We start from the raw sequence: 19,247 nt of genomic DNA, 5'->3' as shown, positions 1-19,247 counted from the left end.
CAGGCAGGACACAGTAACCGATTGTGCCGAAGAAAGCAGGTAGGTTGGGTGAACTGGACATTAAACATCCCCGGAAGTCTGCTTCAGAAGGATAAAGAACAAGAGAGAGTCTTGGACAGTGCCGTCAGAACAGTTGAAAGGAAGTTTGCATTTCATAAAGCAATCACGGGATTCAAAGGTACAAAGGTCGATCATCCATTTCCGTAGACACCAAGACAGATCCGCATTGCTTGCCTACGCGAGAAAACGTGAGGGTCGACAGAGACGAAAGTAGTTTCATAGCGGGGAGAGAAACTACTGAGGCATGACTCTCCCCAAGAGTCTGGATGCTGCGGACTGCGCCGTGTTCGGCGTGCTCACCGCCCTTGGGTACCTGGTCGGCATCTACTTCTCCGTGGCCCGTCAACGGTGCCAGGTACGTTTCCGCACAAGGATGGACTACCATCGATTCATCTCAGAACGAACTGTAGAGTTCAGCATTTGGGACAATGGGTTGCGTTACTTGGAAATAACGTTACTGACAGGTCGGCAGTTTTAAGATGCCGGTATTAGAGTGAGAATCCCGAAAGCTTAGTTATAAGATGATACATCTTGGAGAAGGCTGATCCCGCTCGTTTATGACCACTTTTAAAGAATTAAAATGCTTTCTAGCAGTCTTTAGAGTGCAGCAGTAAAACCATCTAACAGAACTGAACCATAAAGCCAAACGAATTAAGAGAAGCCCGAATAAATCAGAGATGGCCCCTCCAATTTAAAACAATTTAGTAGTTGTTTGGTTTCTGAGGTTCAGATTTAAGTTAATTTAACAGAGGCAAAGATTTTGTTTTTTGGCTTCTGGGGAAAAGAAATGGCGCAGTATAGGTCTCACATCTTGGTGGACACCTGAACCGCGCCGTAAGGGAAGGGATAAAGGAGGGACTGAGAGAAGAAAGGAAGAGGTACTGTGGTGGAAGCCTCTGGAATAATTTCGACCATCTGGGGATCTTTAACGTGGAAAAAAGAGTCCATATTTCAAAAATGTTGACGTGCCATCACCCGCCGCGGTGGCTCAGTGGGTAAGGCGCTTGTCTGATGATCCGGAGTACCCGGATTCGAACCCGACCGCGGCGGCCGCGTCTCGATGAGGGCGAAACACGAAAGGCGCCCGTGTGCGGTGCGATGTCAGTGCAGCACGTTAAACATCCCCAGGTCATCGAAATTATCCTGAATCCCTCCACTGCGGCAACTCTTTCTTCTTTCACCTCTTCTTTTACCCCTTCTCTTACGGCGTGGTTCGGGTGTCCACCGAGATATGTGAAACAGTTACTCCGTCATTTCTTTTCCTCAAAAACAAATTTTCATTTTTCATGTACTATCAGCACGGAGGCAAATGTGCGCATTGCCTGCAAGCAAAACACAATATCTGGGCTCACTACGATGTATTCAGCGATCAAAGTGATTTATCATTTTACTCAACAGATTCCTCCTCAGTAAACACAACAAATGGACGTCGAGCTGCACGTTGGAAGAATGACATAAAGGCGTGTTTCCCTTAAACCCTTCTATATAGCGCGTGGAGTGCTCACAACTTGTGTCTCGTGGGCTCCAAGTTGTATTTTAAACGTGAAGAGAAGGCAAGCGTAGTAGGGGGCGGCAGAAAGTTAGGTGGATGCCTGAGATTAAGTTTGCAGGCATACGGTGGGTGCAGCTACAGATAGGACCTCGCCTCCCCGTATTTACAAACACGAATGAACATCTACGAATGAGAGTCCAAATAAGGGGTGACGATTTCAGCGCGCTGTAGATGTCAACAGGCGCCCTCGTTTCGCATATAGAGATTTTAGTGCACTCGTATACTCCAATAGTTACGAGCTTTCCAGAAAAAGGGGATCGCAGTTGGCACAGGACAACGTTAATTCAAAGTTGATGGGTGAGGCGTTCGTCCGGCAGTGGACACATTCAGGCCGACTATGATTTTCTTTCAACTCCAGCGTTAATGCAAAAGCTTTTGATCGAACCGCTTGATAACAAAGTTAAAGCACAGGAGACAACACTTATTTAACGGTCTTCATCGAGAGAGAGCGTGAATAAAGAAGAAAAAAGAGGCGAAAACTTTTTTAATACGATAACAGTATAGCTGTCGTCACACTAGAACGCCGCCGATCTGCGTTGTTACGAAATGCGCTGATCGGTCGAGATAAGTCAAGTCACCTTTTGACGTCATCACAACCTGCCCAGACGGCCCACCCCGACTGGTCGAAAGAGGTCAAGTGACCCTGCGACGTGGTCACAACCTGCCCACCGGGGAAGGTGGCAACAAGGCCACCGGTTTGTAAGCAACCTTCCCAGTGTGGCAGATGGCAATTAAATTAAAGATTGTTCTAGATAAACCAAATGACCTCTGACGTCATGGAAACCTGCCCACCGGGTTGTGAACATCATATAGGTGCTAAACAGCAACCTAGATAGAGAATTGAAATCAAAAATCAGAAAAAATTTGGACTGGACACTTCAGCTCCGCCGTAAGGATATGACGCGATAATCAGTTCATGACAATACATGCGAAATTGGTCATTCTTAACTTTACATTCATACAATCCTGGGAGTCAGGACGCTACTCCTTCCGCAGTAGTGCAGCGTTTAAGGAATGCGCCACCACCCTTCGATGGCAGGCGCTGCCACCGGTGGGGCTTAATGTGTGACCCAAGTTGCTCTCCCAGAGCAACCTGTCGCGATGAATCATTAATTCAACAGCCACCTGTCGCGATGGTCAGTTTGCGCACAATCCGGTGGGCAGCTTGTAAGGTTGCTGCAAGTCACGTGACCTTGGTGGCTCAAATAGGATGCTTCTTCGGCGGGTGGTCACATGGGCCACCATACGCCACCCTATTTTTCGCTCGCAACGCCGACGCCGGATTTTCTCGGTAGCGGGGCCTTTAGAGCTATCGCATCAGAAATGTGATATTTGCGGCACAGCATAGCGGGTGCCTGCAACTGTAGCTAACAGTCCGACTAGGGCGATCGATGGACCGACAATCGCAGAGTTTGACGCGAGCAGACGCACACACAGACGTGGCAACAGAAACTGCAAAAAATGTGAAATCGACTGCTATGGCATTCCACTGTTACTATAACCTAAGCGCCCCGCTTTTTTTAAAAAAGCAGTGGTTCTTTTATATCATAAAATAGAAAGCTCAAGACGGGCCTGAGAAGAGCGAAGCTGCTTTACACATCCTGGAGATTCTGCAGGCAACTGCCCGCCATGCCAGGGCGTCTTCCCTGTCAATGCGGGAATTTTTCTGATCACGAAGCAAATTTCTTGAAAAAGTGTAGAACCAATTGTGCAAGCATTCGCAATAGTGCAGGTACAGTTAAACGGGCCTTTACTGTTAGAACAAAGCCTCAGCGGATGCAGCTAGTTCTCTTCATTTTCTAGCATCCCTGCACAGAGCAGACCACTCTGCCAAAACGAGCACACTGCCTAATCGTAGGCGGCGCCCCGCGGAAGCACGGCAGGCGCCAATGCCGAGATGGAGGCGTTCCTGGGCGGCCGCAGCCTCCCAGCATCGGCCCTCACGGTTTCCATCCTGGCCTCAGCGGTGAACGCCATGTCCGTGATCACCTTCATGGGACACTTTTACGGGCACGGCTTTCACATAATTTGGCTCCTCTTCTCGATGCCGCTGTCGATGGTGGTCACATCCGTGGCGCTTGTGCCACTCCTGTACGACCTTCGGACGGTGTCCATATTTCAGGTGAGCACTCGACGAATTCGGTCGTAATTATGACTTTAATTATGTCTCACATCCCCGAAAAAGTATTTGTGCAACCGATGTGTCATGCAAGTCCTTATCACTTGGGCGAAAACATGAATTGTAGTGCAACTAGTTAAGAGTCAAAAGAAAGCACAGTCAGCAATGTGACGGAAATGGCGGCTGCAGCGTCAAGTGAAAGAAATCGGCGTGTATCAGAAAATTAACGCGAGTTGGTGCCGCCGAAATTCATAACTGGGAATTGGCACGAGCAGAGGATCAAATCCAGCATTCTTGGCCGAAAATTTCGAATATCCCTTCCCTTACTGCGCGGTTCAGGTGTCCAACGATATATGAGACAGATACTTCGCCATTTCCTTTCCCCAAAAACCAATTATTATTATTATATTGTAAAGTACTGTTATGGAAAAATTGAAGGTAATGGCCCATTCTACCGATAAGCAGCAAAATCTTTTTCATCGTTTTTCCATCGCTCGCATCGAGTATTTGAGACTGCACTAAGAAACAATGCGGAACGCTTTTCACGTCAGAAAAAACTTTAATAGCAAAAAATGGAAGCCTGCAATTATTATTATTATTAATTATTATTAATTGGTTTTAGGGGAAAAGAAATGGCGCAGTATCTGTCTCATATATCGTTGGACACCTGAACCGCGCCGTAAGGGAAGGGATAAGGGAGGGAGTGAAAGAAGAAAGGAAGAAGGAGGTGCCGTAGTGGAGGGCTCCGGAATAATTTCGACCACCTGGGGATCTTTAACGTGCACTGACATCGCACAGCACACGGGCGCCTTAGCGTTTTTCCTTCATAAAAACGCAGCCGCCGCGGTCGGGTTCGAACCCGGGAACTCCGGATCAGTAGTCGAGCGCCCTAACCACCTGCAAAAAAGAGATCTGCGATTCTGATTCGAAGTTCCCGGGTTCGAACCCGACAGCGGCGGCTCCGTTTTTATGGAGGCAAAACACTAAGGCACCCGTGTGCTGTGCGATGTCAGTGCACGTTAAAGATACCCAGGTGGTAGAAATTATTCCGGAGCCCTCCACTACGGCACCTCTTCTTCCTTTCTTCTTTCACTCCCTCCTTTATATCTTCCCTTACGGCGCGGTTCAGGTGTCCAATGATATATATGAGACAGATACTGCGCTCTTTCCTTTCCCCAAAAAATTATTATTATTATTATTATTATTATTATTATTATTATTATTATTATTATTATTATTATTATTATTATTATTATTATTATTATTATTATTATTATTATTATTATTATTATTATTATTATTATTATTATTATGATAGCCTGGAAGCAAAAATGGTTTGACGCTCGTTGTAAGCTGAGACAGCTGTGTGAAGAAGAATCCTTTGCAAAGATCTTTTTCAATGACAACTTGACTAAAGCTAACCGTGACCTGTTCTGGAAAGCAAGGACCAAGGCAAAGGCGGAGAAGAAGAAGAAAGGGAATTTTAATGAAAGAAAGGCGGAGAGGTCGGCCGGTGGTAACAGGGCCCTGGCCTGCTACTCCACACAGGGGAAAGGGAAGAGGAGGAAAAGGAAAGTGTGAATGAAGGCTGATGATGGCATAATACAATGAATTTCACGGGTGATGTCTATGCACACGCACACACACACACACATAACACTGGCTGGCGCTCGCATCGCGGTTACTGGACACACATAAAACTCAAAACTGGTGTCTGCAACACAACACCGACACATGTCATTAACCATGTAGGTTGTGCACAGGCGGTCACAAACGAGTATCCAGGCCTGTTTCACACAAAAAGTTGAGCAGGGCTTTTGTCACACGCCACCAATCAGAACGTCTCGTCCTTGCGCCCAGAAGAGTTTCCTCAGAGAGAGGGCGAGAGTCCAGGTTTTTCACGGTCGCCTCCAATCTTGTTCTTTCAGAAGTATACTTCGGGCACGCGCAAAGAAGGTGTCCAATAGTCTCTGGTGTGTTGCACTGTGCGCAATTTGGGTTACTTTCGATGCCGATCTTGTGAAGATAGTGTTTGGTGTAGGCAACGCCAAGCCGTAGCCGGTGGAGTAAAGTCCCACGACGTCGCACCACCACAGATGGGAAATGTAATCGTGAGCCAGCGTCAAGCTTACACACGCGGTCCTGTTGATGAATCGGATCATGCCAGTGCGACTGCATTGCCGCCTGCATTAAATGCGCCAACAAGGCTCCAATGTCTGATCTTGAAAAGGCTATCTCAATGAAAGCACCATCACTATGTGCCATCCGAGCCTCGGCGTCAGCACGCTCGTTTCCCGCTATGCCGCAATGGCTCGGTATCCATTGAAACTTTATGATATGGCCGCGGTGGAAAGCCTCGGCTAACAAAAGCACAATCTGTTGAACCAGCTGCTCGCATGCTCTTGGTTTGAGATAAGTTTGTACGACCTGTAATGCCGATCTCGAGGGTTGTCACATTTGTTGGGTGAAGGGAGGAAAAATACTTGTGAAAAAGAACGAAACAGCGTCTCTTGTTCGAATTGGTAAACAAGCAGACCTGAAAAACATTGTTTAAGCACTATGCCGTTTTCGTTTTGCTAACTACCCAATTTTACTTCATTTAAAACATAATTTGGATACAACTTGGATCACTATTTCATGGTTGTGAGCGTAAACATTCGAATTTTACGCAAATATTGGGAAGAGTTTCAGTTTATAGCTGAATCTGCCGCTGGATATGTGGACGTGTTTGTAGTAACTGAAATCAATGTTTCTCAGGCGTGCATTGATTCATTTACTTTGCAAGGTTTTTCTGCCCATTATATTACCCGAAACGGACATCGTGGCGGTAGTATTGCTGTTTTTGTGAGCGACAACTGTGCTATTTCACCTGTAGATGCATCTTTTGAGCATGCTGAGTCCCTAATGCTCAAAATCAGTAGAGACATTTTCTGTGCACCTGTTATCTCTTTATCGACCGCCCTCCTCCAGCCTTTCACTATTTCTTATTGAGCCTGAAGAAACTTTGCTGCGTTGGAGTGCCGTGGATCACTTCTGTTTGACTGGTGACCTTAATATTAACATTTTATGCCCTACGAAAGTATCATTTTGTGATTACCTATCGAGGTTGTCTGCTTATGGCCTAGAATGCACAATTGGAGCTCCTACTAGAGTGGAATTAGTTAATAACCACTAGTACAGTTGTGCCTAGATCACAAATCGGTTAGTGCTCCTGATTGGTCATTTCGGTCGTGTACGATTTTACAAAGGTTGGCCGACCACTATTTCGTGTCATGCCGTCTTGCTTTACAGAACGCGCCTGGAACCCTTGATACGGTCACTGGTTTGGTCAACGCGAATCACTCCCCATTGTCAATCAGTCCAAGCTTGATAACCTTATCGCTTCATTTTATTGGGCATCGCTAACTAAGGAAGTTTCAGCTGGCAAGGTATATGAAAAGTTTTGTATGCGGCTGAAAAACTTTGAATTACAGTGCACTCGGGTGGTAACTATCACAGTCAGAAAGGGTCACTGCTGGATGAGGCCGGACATTCTTAATGCAATTTCGTATAGAGATAGTTTATGGAAACAGTGCAAAAGAAGTCCAGAAAATCTAGCTCTGCGTTTAGAATTCAAGTCAGCAAGAAACAGGGTTGTCGCACTTTTACGCGGCGCCAAGCGCCGTTACTTCTTTCATAAATTCCAGCAATCTTCAAATAATCTGAGCAAAACTTGGTCTTCGGTAAATTATCTCCGAGGTATGAATTCTAATAAAAGTTCTGTTTTCGAATCATGTAGTCAGCCTCCGCCAGCAGTAGCTGATGCGTTCAACAAACACTTTGTAAAAGCGTCGCAAAGTGCGCTTGCTCCAACCACTAACTCTAGTTCGTTAATGCAGTCCATACCTGCGTCCGCTTTTCTTCCTAGGATCTTGAGGTGTGATATGGAAGGGATTCTTTTCAGTTTCCGCCCAACCAAGCATACTGGATATGTTGGAATACCATTACGCATCCTTCGCAGAAATTTTAATGTTCTGGCAGATATTCTCCTTTGCATACTGAATGGTTTTTTGGAGGGCGACGAAATTCCTGAACGCCTGAAAACTGCAGTTGTTTTACCCCTACACAAGTCAGGACATAAAGATAAGATTGAAAACTATCGGCCAATTTCTATCCTACCTGTAATTGCCCAGGTTTTGGAAAAATTTCTTTTTGGCACTATGTCTTCTTTTCTTAACAAATTTTCTGTCCTAAATGATCGCCAGTTTTTCTTTGTCTCTGGGCGCGGTACTCTTGCCCTTCTCGGTGAATTTTCGGATGAACTGTTGTCAGCGTTTGTTCAGAACCTTTTCACGTGCGCTCTCTTCTTAGATGCAGCGAAAGCACTTCACTCTTAACCATCAAATCTTGTTAGGCAAGCTGTATTTGTCAGGATTCCGCGGGCCTTTTTAACACATTCTCGAAGACTACCTCAGAAATTGTCATCAAGTGGTCGCTACCGGTGATAAGGGCGTTTTCAGTCGTAAATTGCCACTAAATGCGGGTGTGCCTCAGGGGTCAATTTTATCTTCATTGTTGTTTGATATTTTTGTGAATGACATTCCTTTGGCTATTTCAAATTGTTTGGTGTTCCAATGTGCTGATGACACAGCGTTACTGGCAAAGCATATATCCTACAAATTGACCTCTGATTTGTTGCAAAATGACATTTACAATGCAATACGCTGGTTTCCTGACAATGGAATTGCTGTCAACGCACTAAAAACACAGCTCGTCTGTTTTTGTTCTCCACTAAAGACAACTTTTATTAACAATCCTATTTACTTGCATATTTCAAGCTGTTTCTTCTAAATGTTCACCTATTGAATATGTGGAATGTGTCAAGTATCTAGGAGTGTCTTTCGGCAGTAGCTTAACCTGGTATTACCATTTATCTCATGTTTGTTGTAAATTGAGGTCAGTGGCATGGTTGTTGTTTAAGATTAAACGTATTGGGCTTTTTTATGTAAAAAAAACGATTGTACATGCTTTGGCGTACAGTGTGTTAAAATACGGAATTACCATCTTTGCCTTTTGATCGGATCGTTTGGTATGTAGGATCAACAGCATTTTAAAGAATATTGTTAAAAACGTTGCGTACAACGCACCCATTTTGAGAACTAAAAATATCTTCCGTGAACTAGGGCTCCCAAAATACAGATCCTTATTCATTGATACTGTTGTCCTTAAGCACTATTGGTACAGCGAATTTAAACACGAAACTACCCCGACGAGACAACCTAGAAAACATAACCGTTACTTTGTTCCTCGGTCAAACACGAGGTATGGTGCGGCCAGGCGTTGCGCTTATGTTCCGGCTACCCTCAACAAACGGCCAGCTGAAATATTTAAGGCAAGCTCTAGAAGCAAACTCAAGAGACTTGCTGAAGAATGAATGAAAAAATTAGCTTTAGGATTGCTGCAATATGTTTCGCCTTATTAGACTTTGCGCCTTTATAATCTTTTCTGTGTTTCGAATCAACTTACTAATATTCAGTGTGCTCTATTTCATGTTCATTATTATTTTGCTTTCTTCTCCTATATACATACGCATGAGTCATACTTTTCTGTCACTATGTATTTTTTTAGGCAGTCCTACAAGCCATTTTAAGGCTTACACCGCCCTGTCTCTCCTGTATTTGCTACCGACGGTGACAAAATAAATTACTATTATTATTATTATTATTATTATTATTATTATTATTATTATTATTATTATTATTATTATTATTATTATTATTATTATTATTATTATTATTATTATTATTATTATTATTATTAAGTTGATCCCGGAGCGGTGGCTGAGTGGTTAACGCGCTCGGCTACTCATCCGGAGTACCCGGCTACGAACCCGACCGCGGCGGCCGCGTTTAGATGATGGAGAAACGGTGGTGGTAGTGGTTTTATTAAAAATAATAGTAAAAAGAAAGGAAAAGATTTTTGCTAGCCCCGGCATCTGCCATCGATACTGAAGCACCTGAGCTGGGGCAGCGGAAATAAAGGATAGCAGGCAGAATGGAGAAATGAAAAGAAAGAGGTGAGGGGACAGGAAGAGAGGATAGGGGGAGAAGTAATATGTACAAACTATTTACACAATAAGAAATGTGTCCAGGTTGTGCGCGTGATTAGTTCATTTTAGAGGAATTAAATCACATACGCGCACATCACTGTGTTGGCTACAACTAGAGTGGGCCGTCCAGTTATTAATCGTTCAAGGTAGCACTCGCGGAGCGTTCGGTCACTGCGTGTAACTACCTGACAGAGAACAGACTGGACGTCAAGCTCGTGTGTTCGAGGAATGCACAGAGGCTCACCAAAGTTCGCTCACTAGTGCGCGCACTACCCTGCGGCCACAATAGCGTCTTGATGGAGTCTGGTAGTATGCCCTGCGCCCTATAGGCCGCGAGCATATCGCGACGAGCATCGGCGAACGCGGCACAGTGAAGGAGCAGGCGTTCTAGTGTTTCCACTGCACCGCATCCGTCACACACATCACTCCTCACGATTCCGTGACGCACCCGTCGTTCCCCGGGCCACACGCAGCCAATGCGCGCTCGGAGGATCATTGCACGTTGTGACCGTGTAAGTGCGCGACAGCCGGTGACACTGTCGATGCGCTCACCTCCCGCGATGCGTGGGTCGGGGTGCTGCTTTCGGAGATGGTCGTGGATGGCCGCACGCACATCCTTCAGCACAAGGGGCAGATCACTGGCAGGTAGTTGGTGTGCAGCGGTCGCGAGGTCGTCAGCTTCTTCGTTGCCGGCGATGCCGCAGTGACCGGGCACCAACTGTGCACGCACGGCACAACCTCTCTGCGCGAGGCGCTCGATGCGCGAGCGAATTTCCCGCACTAGTGGGGTACCGCGGCCGTTAGATTGCAGGCGGCTGAGGTTGGCGCGGGAGTCGCACAGCAGAGCACTCCTGGGCAGCTAAGGGCCGAGGGTGAGGAGCAGGTCCAGCCCGAGCCGGATCCCCATCAACTCCGCCGTGGTGGAGGAGCCCAGGAAGGCTGCGTGTTGCTGGCTGTGCAGTCGCAGGGCGGGGATGGTGGCCGCCGCAGCAAGGGAGCAGCTGTCGCGGGCGACTGAGCCGTCGGTGTACACGAGGAGATGGCGCTCCTCGTGTATGACGGCTCTGGCCAGCTGCTGCACAGCACAGAGGGGTGTCCTCCGCTTTCACGCGATGCCGACGATCTCTCGCTGTACCTCTTAGGTCGCAGGCCAGGGCGCGCAGGAGCCGTAGGGGGGTGGGCCTTGGGTCAATTGCTCATACTCGAGCAGCGCCGCGCCCATTCGTGAGCGCGGGTGCGAGCGCATACGCTGCAGCAGCGAGCCGCCGTCTGGTGCGCGGTGAAGCCGGTCGATGTGATTCAATGCCCTGCGCGCTGCTTGGAGGTCAAGTGGCCACGCTCCTGCCTCGGCCAACGTTGCGGCGCACTGCGAGTTTTTGGGCAGGCCTAGGCACACGCGCAGGGACTTGCGGTGCTGAAGCTCGAGTTTCTTCCAGCACGGCTTGCGCACCGTGACCAGCGGCAACGCATAGAGCCCCGCCCCCAAAGCTGCGGCATTGTATAGCCGCAGCGCGGCTTGCTGGGAGATGCCCTGGCCTCGAGCGGTGAGCTTGTGCACGGCGGCGGTGATCCTCTTCATCTGCAGACAGGCCTTGGTCGCCGCGGGGCGGAAGGAAAGGCGCCAGTCTATGTCCAGCCAAGGTACCGCACCGATTTACGCCAAGGAATCGGAATCCCATCCAGTAACAGTGGTGCAAGGTGCGCGCGCGAGCGCGAAACGCAGGCCATGGCCACCGATTTGTCCGCGCTCAGCGACAGACCAAGGCCACGCAAGCTGACATGGATTGCGGTCAGAGCTCCCTGAAGACACCCCCGCACGCGGAACGCTTCGCCCGATGGTCTCCGGCACCACAGAGCTATGTCGTCTGCATATATGGACATGTACACATGGTGTCGGCCGCTCGTGGGGAGGGAGGCCGGCACCACCGACATGGCCACATTAAAGAGAAATGGTGATAAGACAGAGCCCTGCGGCACGCCCATGTCCACCGGGCGAGGCTTGGAGAGCTTACCACCTACTCGTACGCGCATGGTGCGCCCGCTCAGGAAGCCATGAACGTATCGCAAAAGGCGCCCGCTCACACCAGCCCCCTCAAGCACCGCGAGAATTGGTGCGCGGTGAACGTTGCCAAAAGCGCCCGAGACATCCAGTAGTAGCAGCAACGCAACCTGGCCTGCCGCCCTGGCATGCTCCAGTGCTGTAACAACGTCCGATATAGAATCAGCCGTGCACCGCATCCCACGGAAACCCGTCTGCCGCCCGTCAAAAAAATCAGCCTCCGCAGCCCGCTCGTTGAGACGCTGCAATGCCATATGCTCCATGAGCTTACCTGCCGCCGATGTTAATGCCACTGGCCCGTATCCGCTCAGCTCCGTAGGTGGGCGCCCTGCCTTTCGGATGGGACAAACGACAGCGGTTCGCTATTCCTCCGGTAGCTCCCCGCGTTCCCACACCAGGTTGATCTGCTGCAGAAGGATCTGTCGCTGCTGCGCACCCAGGTTTCGCAGCATCTGGTAAGTGCACAAACGCAAAGGCGCCCATGTGCTGAGCGATGTCAGTGCACATTAAAGATTCCCAGGTGGTCGAAATTATTCCGGAGCCCTCCACTACGGCACTCTATTTTATCTCTTCCGTTACTGCGCCCTTCAGGTGTCCGCCGAAATGTGAGAGACAGATATTGCGCCATTTCCATTCGCCAAAAAGCCAATTTTTAATTTTCGATTTCTAACTGCGAAGAACAGAAACGCTAACCCAGTACGCTACCGCGTCACACCCTTATGGGGGAGCTTAGGTGTTCTCTCCAATTTTCTTTAATCTCCTCCACACCGTACTCCAAGCCGTGCTGCTGTTAGAGCACCAAGTCAGCGCAATTTCGAGGCTGAAAAAGCGCGAGTTCAGAGCCCGTTGCGGTAGGAGCAGTCCTTCAGAATAAGGATTTTTTGCCAAAGGCGGCGTCACGCGCATTAATCTGTCCCCGTAAACTTAACAGCGAAGACACAGAAAGTAAACCGCGCGTGAAGTGAGGTAGCAACTGAGGAAACTAGCACTCCCGTAAGAGAGAACTACTACTTTGCGTGTGTCCACTGTTGGGATTCGCATCCGTCAGATCCGGAATAATAAGTCGTCTACGAAAGAAGTCGTAGCCAATACGATGACAAGGCCGGAAGGGCGTTAATCAGTCCGGAGATTCTTCTCAATTTGTGCATGCATGCATGCGTGCGTGCGTGTGGATGGATGGCAACAACTTTATTAGATGAACAAAAAAAAAGAAATCTAACAGGGTGGTTCCCTTTGAGCTTCATATAAAGCACGATCCACCAGCCATTTCCGGCCGACGGGCGGAGCGGTCCGTAAAGCAGCCTCCCAGGAAGAGTGGTGCCCTCCACTACTGCACCTCTCCCTTGCTTTCTTCTCCCACTCCCTCGTTTATCCCTTCCCTTACGACACAGTTCAGGTGTCCGCCGCTATGTATGACAAATACTGCGCCATTTCCGTTCCCCAAAAACCCCAATTTTCAAAGCGGCTGCGTTTTTATGGAGGAAAAACGCTAAGGCACCCGTGTGCTGTGCGATGCCAGCGCACGTTAAAGACCCCAGGTGGTCGAATTTATTCCGGAGCCCTCCAGTACGGCACGTCTTTCTTCCTTCTCTTCTTTTACTCCCTCCCTTATAACTTCCCTTACGGCGCGGTTCAGGTGTCCAAAGGTATATGAGATAGATACTCAGCCATTTCCTTTATCCAAAAAGATATTATTATTATTATTATTATTATTATTATTATTATTATTATTATTATTATTATTATTAATATTATTATTATTATTATTATTATTCTTGTTTGTATTTTGCTATATGCTGTACTTAACTGTTATCGGTCGTTCTTGTGTTCATTCTCCTTGTTTTTTGTTTCATTAGTTATTTATATGTCTGTTGCCTGTTCTAGCTGTTTTCATTTACCGCTGCTCTCGCTGTTTTCTTGTTTTCGCTTTTTTGCTTCATGCTTGCTGTCACGCCTAGTTTATGTGTCTTTTTTTTCTATCGCCTTGACTGCTGCATTACCTCCCCTGAGTGTCTTCCTTTGCGGTGAAATAAATTTACATTTTGTGCGTGTGAATGGTGTACCAGCACCAAGACCTTTGGGTTGTTCCTGGGAACCGAAAAATAAAGATTGATTATTATTATTATTATTATTATTATTATTATTATTATTATTATTATTATTAATAATATTAATATTATTATTATTATTATTATTATTATTATTATTATTATTATTATTATTATTATTATTATTATTATTATTATTATTATTATTATTATTATTATTATTATTATTATTATATTATTATTATTATTATTATTATTATTATTATTATTATTATTATTATTATTATTATTATTATTATTATTATTATTATTATTATTATTATTATTATTATTATTATTATTATTATTATTATAAGCAGCCTCCAAAGAAGAATGAGTGGGATGCGGGATGCGGGTACTGCCCATGGGGAAGGGCATTCCCACAGGTAGTGCATAAGTGTGGGTATGGGCGCGCCGCAGGAGTTACAATGAAGCGCGGGAGGGCGGGGAAGCTGACGTGAAAGCATGAGAGACGGCAAGGTGAAATAAAGCAGCTCGTCGGTAATTGTCGCCATGTGGCGCAGGATAAGGGCGACAAGGTACTGGGGGGTGTTGGCAGTGTCATGCGGCTCATTTTGTAGAAAGCCGTGATTTGATGGTATGTAGAGAAGTCCGATGTGTATGGATGGAACGAAACAACTTTTATTAGACGAAATAATAATCTTCCAGGGTGGTCCCCTACAGGTCCTGGAGTCCACAAGCTTGCGCTTCACATAAAGCCCGATCCACCAGCAATTCTGTAAGGTTTTGCGCGGGGTTGGGTACCTGATCGTTCGCGGTCCGGGAGAAGAGTTCTCGGGCCAGAGCATGAACGCGCTCATTACCGGGGATCGAGGCTAGCCCAGGGATCCACGATAGAGTACCCGCTCGGTCGAGAGAGGTGGCTCTGACAAGAATATGGTGTGCGGCCGGCGTCGCCGCGCCCTTTAGGTTGTGTCTGTATGCGGCCTGGGAATCTGTGCAAGTTCCGTGTGTTGCGACAGCAAGAACCCAGATACAGATAATGATTAGATAAACCAAGCACCAGGACTTCTCTCTCCACCTGACTCCGAAGGCGCCCGTGTGCTGTGCGATGCCGGTGCACGTTTGGGATCCCAAGGTGGTGCTGCTGCTGTTGCTGATAGGAAGAAAAGTGCACGGGCCTGCCTACTGGCTCAAGACGAACCACGCTCGCTGCCGCGCGCTGAAAGTAGTATAGTAGGACAGTGCTGAAGTAGGATAGTATGGCGCTCGGCTACTGATCCTGAGTTCCCGGATTCGATCCCGACCGCAGCGGCTGCGTTTTTATGGAGGCGAAATGCAAAGTCGCCCGTGTGCTCGCGATGTCAGTGCACGTTAAAGATCCCCAGGTAGTAGAAATTATTCCGGGGCCCTCTGCTACGGGACCTAATTTTTGAAGCGAAAAGCTTCACTACGCTATTCAACACCGCGCTTCGCGCGAGCCGGCGTATGTCGGAGCACGAGTGACGACACGCACGGCGCAGGTGGCCGCCGCCGACTCCGTCGCCTGACCTTTCGCAGCTGCCGCGCGTTACTCGCTCGCTCCCTAGTCACTACTGCGCATGCGCCACTAGTAGCACCGAGCCACAGGTGTTCCGCCGCTGCACGGCGCCGCGCCTTTCCTCGAAATCCGACTTTCAATTTTCAGTTTTCTATTATTTTTTCTTCTTTCCCTCCTTTATCCCTTCCTTTACGGCGCGGTTCGGGTGTCCACCGAGAGAGAGAGAGAAATTTTATTGTTGGAGAGGAAGTCGGGGCATGCCCCTGGGTCTCCGCACGACCCCACTGCACTCAAGTGTTTATGTCCCTAAGGTCCATAACACTGGCAGCCCGGCCGGTGGCGATTGTCTGCACGGCCGGGTCCTCCGAGTGCAGCAGGGTCTCCCAGTCCTCCCAGGTCTTGAGGTCCTCTAGGCCGCGCGGGGGAGGGTCCACCGGGCAGAGGGAGAGGATGTGGAGGGAAGAGGCGAATGGTTCTGGGCACAAGGTCGGACATCCACCGAGATATGTGAGATAGTTACTGTGCCATTTCTTTTCCTCAAAAACCAAACAAAACAAGTGAGCCGACGGCGATCATAGAGTTCATTGGCGTTGCCAACTTTGCAATGGCCGTTCATTTTCACGAAAGAAAAGGCGCAAAAACGGCTCCGTGGGCCAGTGGAGACCGCCGCCACATGTTTCAAAGCACGAATGAGGCGTCCACATATCCAGGGAGCCAGTTGTGGGCCCTTCCTTTCCTCAAAGCCATCGCCGTCTAGAAAACTGTCAACGCGAACGAACACAGTGAACGCCGGCATCTTTCGCTTTGTATATCCTGGATTAGCTGAGCTAATTCACATTATTTTTCCTTTCTTCTTTCACTCCCTTCTTCATCTCTTCCCTTTCGGCGCGGTTGAGGAGTCCAACGATATATGAGACAGATACTTCGCCATTTCTTTTCCCCAAAACAAAATATTTATTTATTTATTTATTTTATTGGTTCTTATAGTGATTTCTTTCAATAAATGAACAAAGTGTGTTGATAAATTGATTCCCGCTGCTTTCTCCAGAAATACCCGGTGATTTAACCAGAAGGATACCAAAGGGATGAAGCGCAGTCTGGTGCTGCAGACAGTCAGGTGGAATTATAACGCAGAGAAAGATCTGTGGAGATGACGGGACCGCGGCGATAGAAAGCGCGAGTAACTGTGTACCACCAAGAAATACCTTAATCCTGCAGTTAGGTTATAGTAGTTTGGATTGGTTTGGTTATACTAGTTTGGATTGGATTGGATTGGATGTGGGGCTTGTCCCTTTATAACGGGTGGACATTACACCAAAGTCCTAGCCAGCTTTGAGACACTACGGCGGAGTCTGTCCCGCCGTGTCATCACCACCACCTATCATTTGAGAGTATTCCAATTTTCAAGGCGGCGTTTTGCCTTTTCGACCGCCCTGGCCTTGGAAATGGCTTTTTGTTCGTTCACCTCGCTGTCGGTCGCAATGCCCTCTGTTGGTTGAGCTGCGTCATGGTGATAATGACGATGATGGTTAATCTTCACGCAGCAGTCGAGACTCGCTGACTGCTTGTATATTAGGTGCTGCCAGCATGGTGAGACGCGAAGATATAGAGATGGAAACATACTTTCGCCGGTAGATGTCTGGGGGTCCTGGTTCCCAACGTGGCGCCAAACGCCATGACTTGCACACGGTAAACAGCATACTTAATTCCTACTCTTCGATACATAATTACATTCGAGTAATACTCTTACAAGGCGAAGATGGGCCATTTGCCAATTTCTATGGTGTAAGAAATATTTAGGTGTTGACAATCCGCCGAACAGTAGGCTCAGATATAGTTCGATTCTCCTCACTCCTCTTTGGAAGAGAAAAGATGGCGCCACAAGAGTACCCGTCAAGCCGCAGAGCTGGAGCCGCTTTATGCAGTTGTTGCGGGATCGTTCGATGCCTCAGCGTGTACGTTTGCTTGTTAAAGTGCGGCAAAACACAGAATGACTGCAACTGTCATCGATACCGGGTCGAGACCCTCTTAACCCATTACCGCATTTGCGTCATACCCTTAACGCGAAGCATTGTGTCCCCTCCAATTTTTGCTTCAAAACATTTAAAAATTTGCACGAGACATTGTTTAACATTGCAATGTCATTTTGGAATTTTAATTATTTTTCAATGGACGACTGCGCTGCAACCAGCTATCAAAACGTCGTTTGTAAGTCAGAGTAGCCTCCAAGCAGAGTGATGAATTAGTTCCTTTTAGCGGAAAACGAGACCATTACAAATGTTTACAGGAGCTTGAAGGATGCCTACAGAGAGTTGGCAGTGTATGAAACAATGGTGCGAGGTTGGACGAAGCGCCTGTCGCCACGAGCACGAGAGCAAAGAAGTCTGATCTCTCGCGCACCGGCCGCTCGCAGATAGCTCTGACGACTGCAAACTTTGCAATGTGCGAACACTCTTAGTCGAACTGTTCGACAAATTGAAATCAAACAATTCGCTGAACAACCTGACACATTTGTTGGTAGTCCCGACGCATCTGTCTATAGTTAGGCTACCTAAAGGTCGGGTCCGCTGGGTTCATCGCAGCCTAACAGAGGGCCATAAGCAGCAAAGAAGGAACACCTATTGAAAAAATATTGGTTTGGGGGGAAAGGAAATGGCACAGTATCTCTCTCGCATATCGGTGAACGCCTGAACCGCGCCGTAAGGGAAGGGTTAAAGGAGGCAGTAAAAGAGGAAAGGAAGAAAGGGGTGCCGTAGTGGAGGGCTCCTGAATAATTTCGACCACCTGGGGATCTTTATTGTGCACTGACATCGCACAACACACGGGCGCCTTAGCGTTTCGCCTCCATCGAAACGCGGCCGCCGCGGTCGGGTTCGAACCCGGGAACTCCGGATCAGTAGCCGTGTGCCCTAACCACTGAGCCACCGCGGCAGGTTAAATATCTATGCCGATTCGCTTTCTCGTTTTGAGGCTAATGGTAACAGTTTTCGAGCGTATAGCTCTTGAGGCGGATTCACACAGGCGAGTCGAAAACGTCGCACGACCAACTTCGCGCAATTAGTTACGGTTTCTGAAGCACTAGGAAAGCGGGGAGGGAGCGTAGCCAATCGATTTAAACCTGTCGCGTGACCTCTGCGACTCGCCAGTGTGAGTCCGCCTTTAGTCGCCCGTTCCTGCGTTCCGCGTCGTAGTCGTCGGCGTTTGTGGCGTAACACGCCATTTGACACTGAAAGGGGGCGTGTGTAGACGTATGACAAATGGCGTGTTGGTAGGTAGTAGCAGAGCGAAACGCCACCTGCTACGACGAAAGCGGTGGAATGGACAACCGGAAGGTGGCTTCCACGGGAAGATCACGGAGGGTTGCCAAGCAGCTTAACACGCCACCTGCCAATTGTGGCAGGTGGCGTGACAATACGTGAAGAGGTGCGCTAAAATTTCGCATTATCGACTATCGTAATCGTGAGTCTGTTTTTCTGTCATCATCATTTTTTCTCGAAAAATGTCAGAGGTGATGAAACATGAGTTCATAACTTCAAGCCTGAAACAAAACGGGAATTCCTGAAGTGTCACCACACAACTTCACCACGGGAAATCGAAATGCAAAACAGCACCCTCCGTTTGCAAACTCATGGCTAACTCAGGACCCTGAACCACCCTTACCGACCCTTATTCTTGAGGGACCCTTGAGGACCCTTACTGACGTACTCTCTCATGGTGAAACGATCGACTTCGAAGCCTACTGCAAGACTGTTAGGAAAGTGCACAAAATGATTCATGCGTG

The 19,247-nt window shown here is 47.9% G+C and overlaps 1 protein-coding gene across 1 annotated transcript in view; it reads left to right on the top strand.

Moving 5' to 3' along the window:
- Nucleotides 1-19,247, top strand: part of LOC144102370 (putative sodium-dependent multivitamin transporter) — a 66,257-nt gene continuing 47,010 nt past the window's right edge. The window contains exons 1-2 of the mRNA XM_077635661.1: nt 1-415; nt 3,471-3,734. Coding sequence (XP_077491787.1) covers nt 305-415; nt 3,471-3,734 — 375 coding nt within the window. The 5' untranslated portion in view covers nt 1-304. The remainder of the gene's footprint in view (nt 416-3,470; nt 3,735-19,247) is intronic.

This window comes from Amblyomma americanum, chromosome 8, assembly GCF_052857255.1.
Source record: "Amblyomma americanum isolate KBUSLIRL-KWMA chromosome 8, ASM5285725v1, whole genome shotgun sequence".
Classification (NCBI taxonomy): domain Eukaryota; kingdom Metazoa; phylum Arthropoda; class Arachnida; order Ixodida; family Ixodidae; genus Amblyomma; species Amblyomma americanum.
This window is presented reverse-complemented; position numbering and strand designations above follow the sequence as displayed.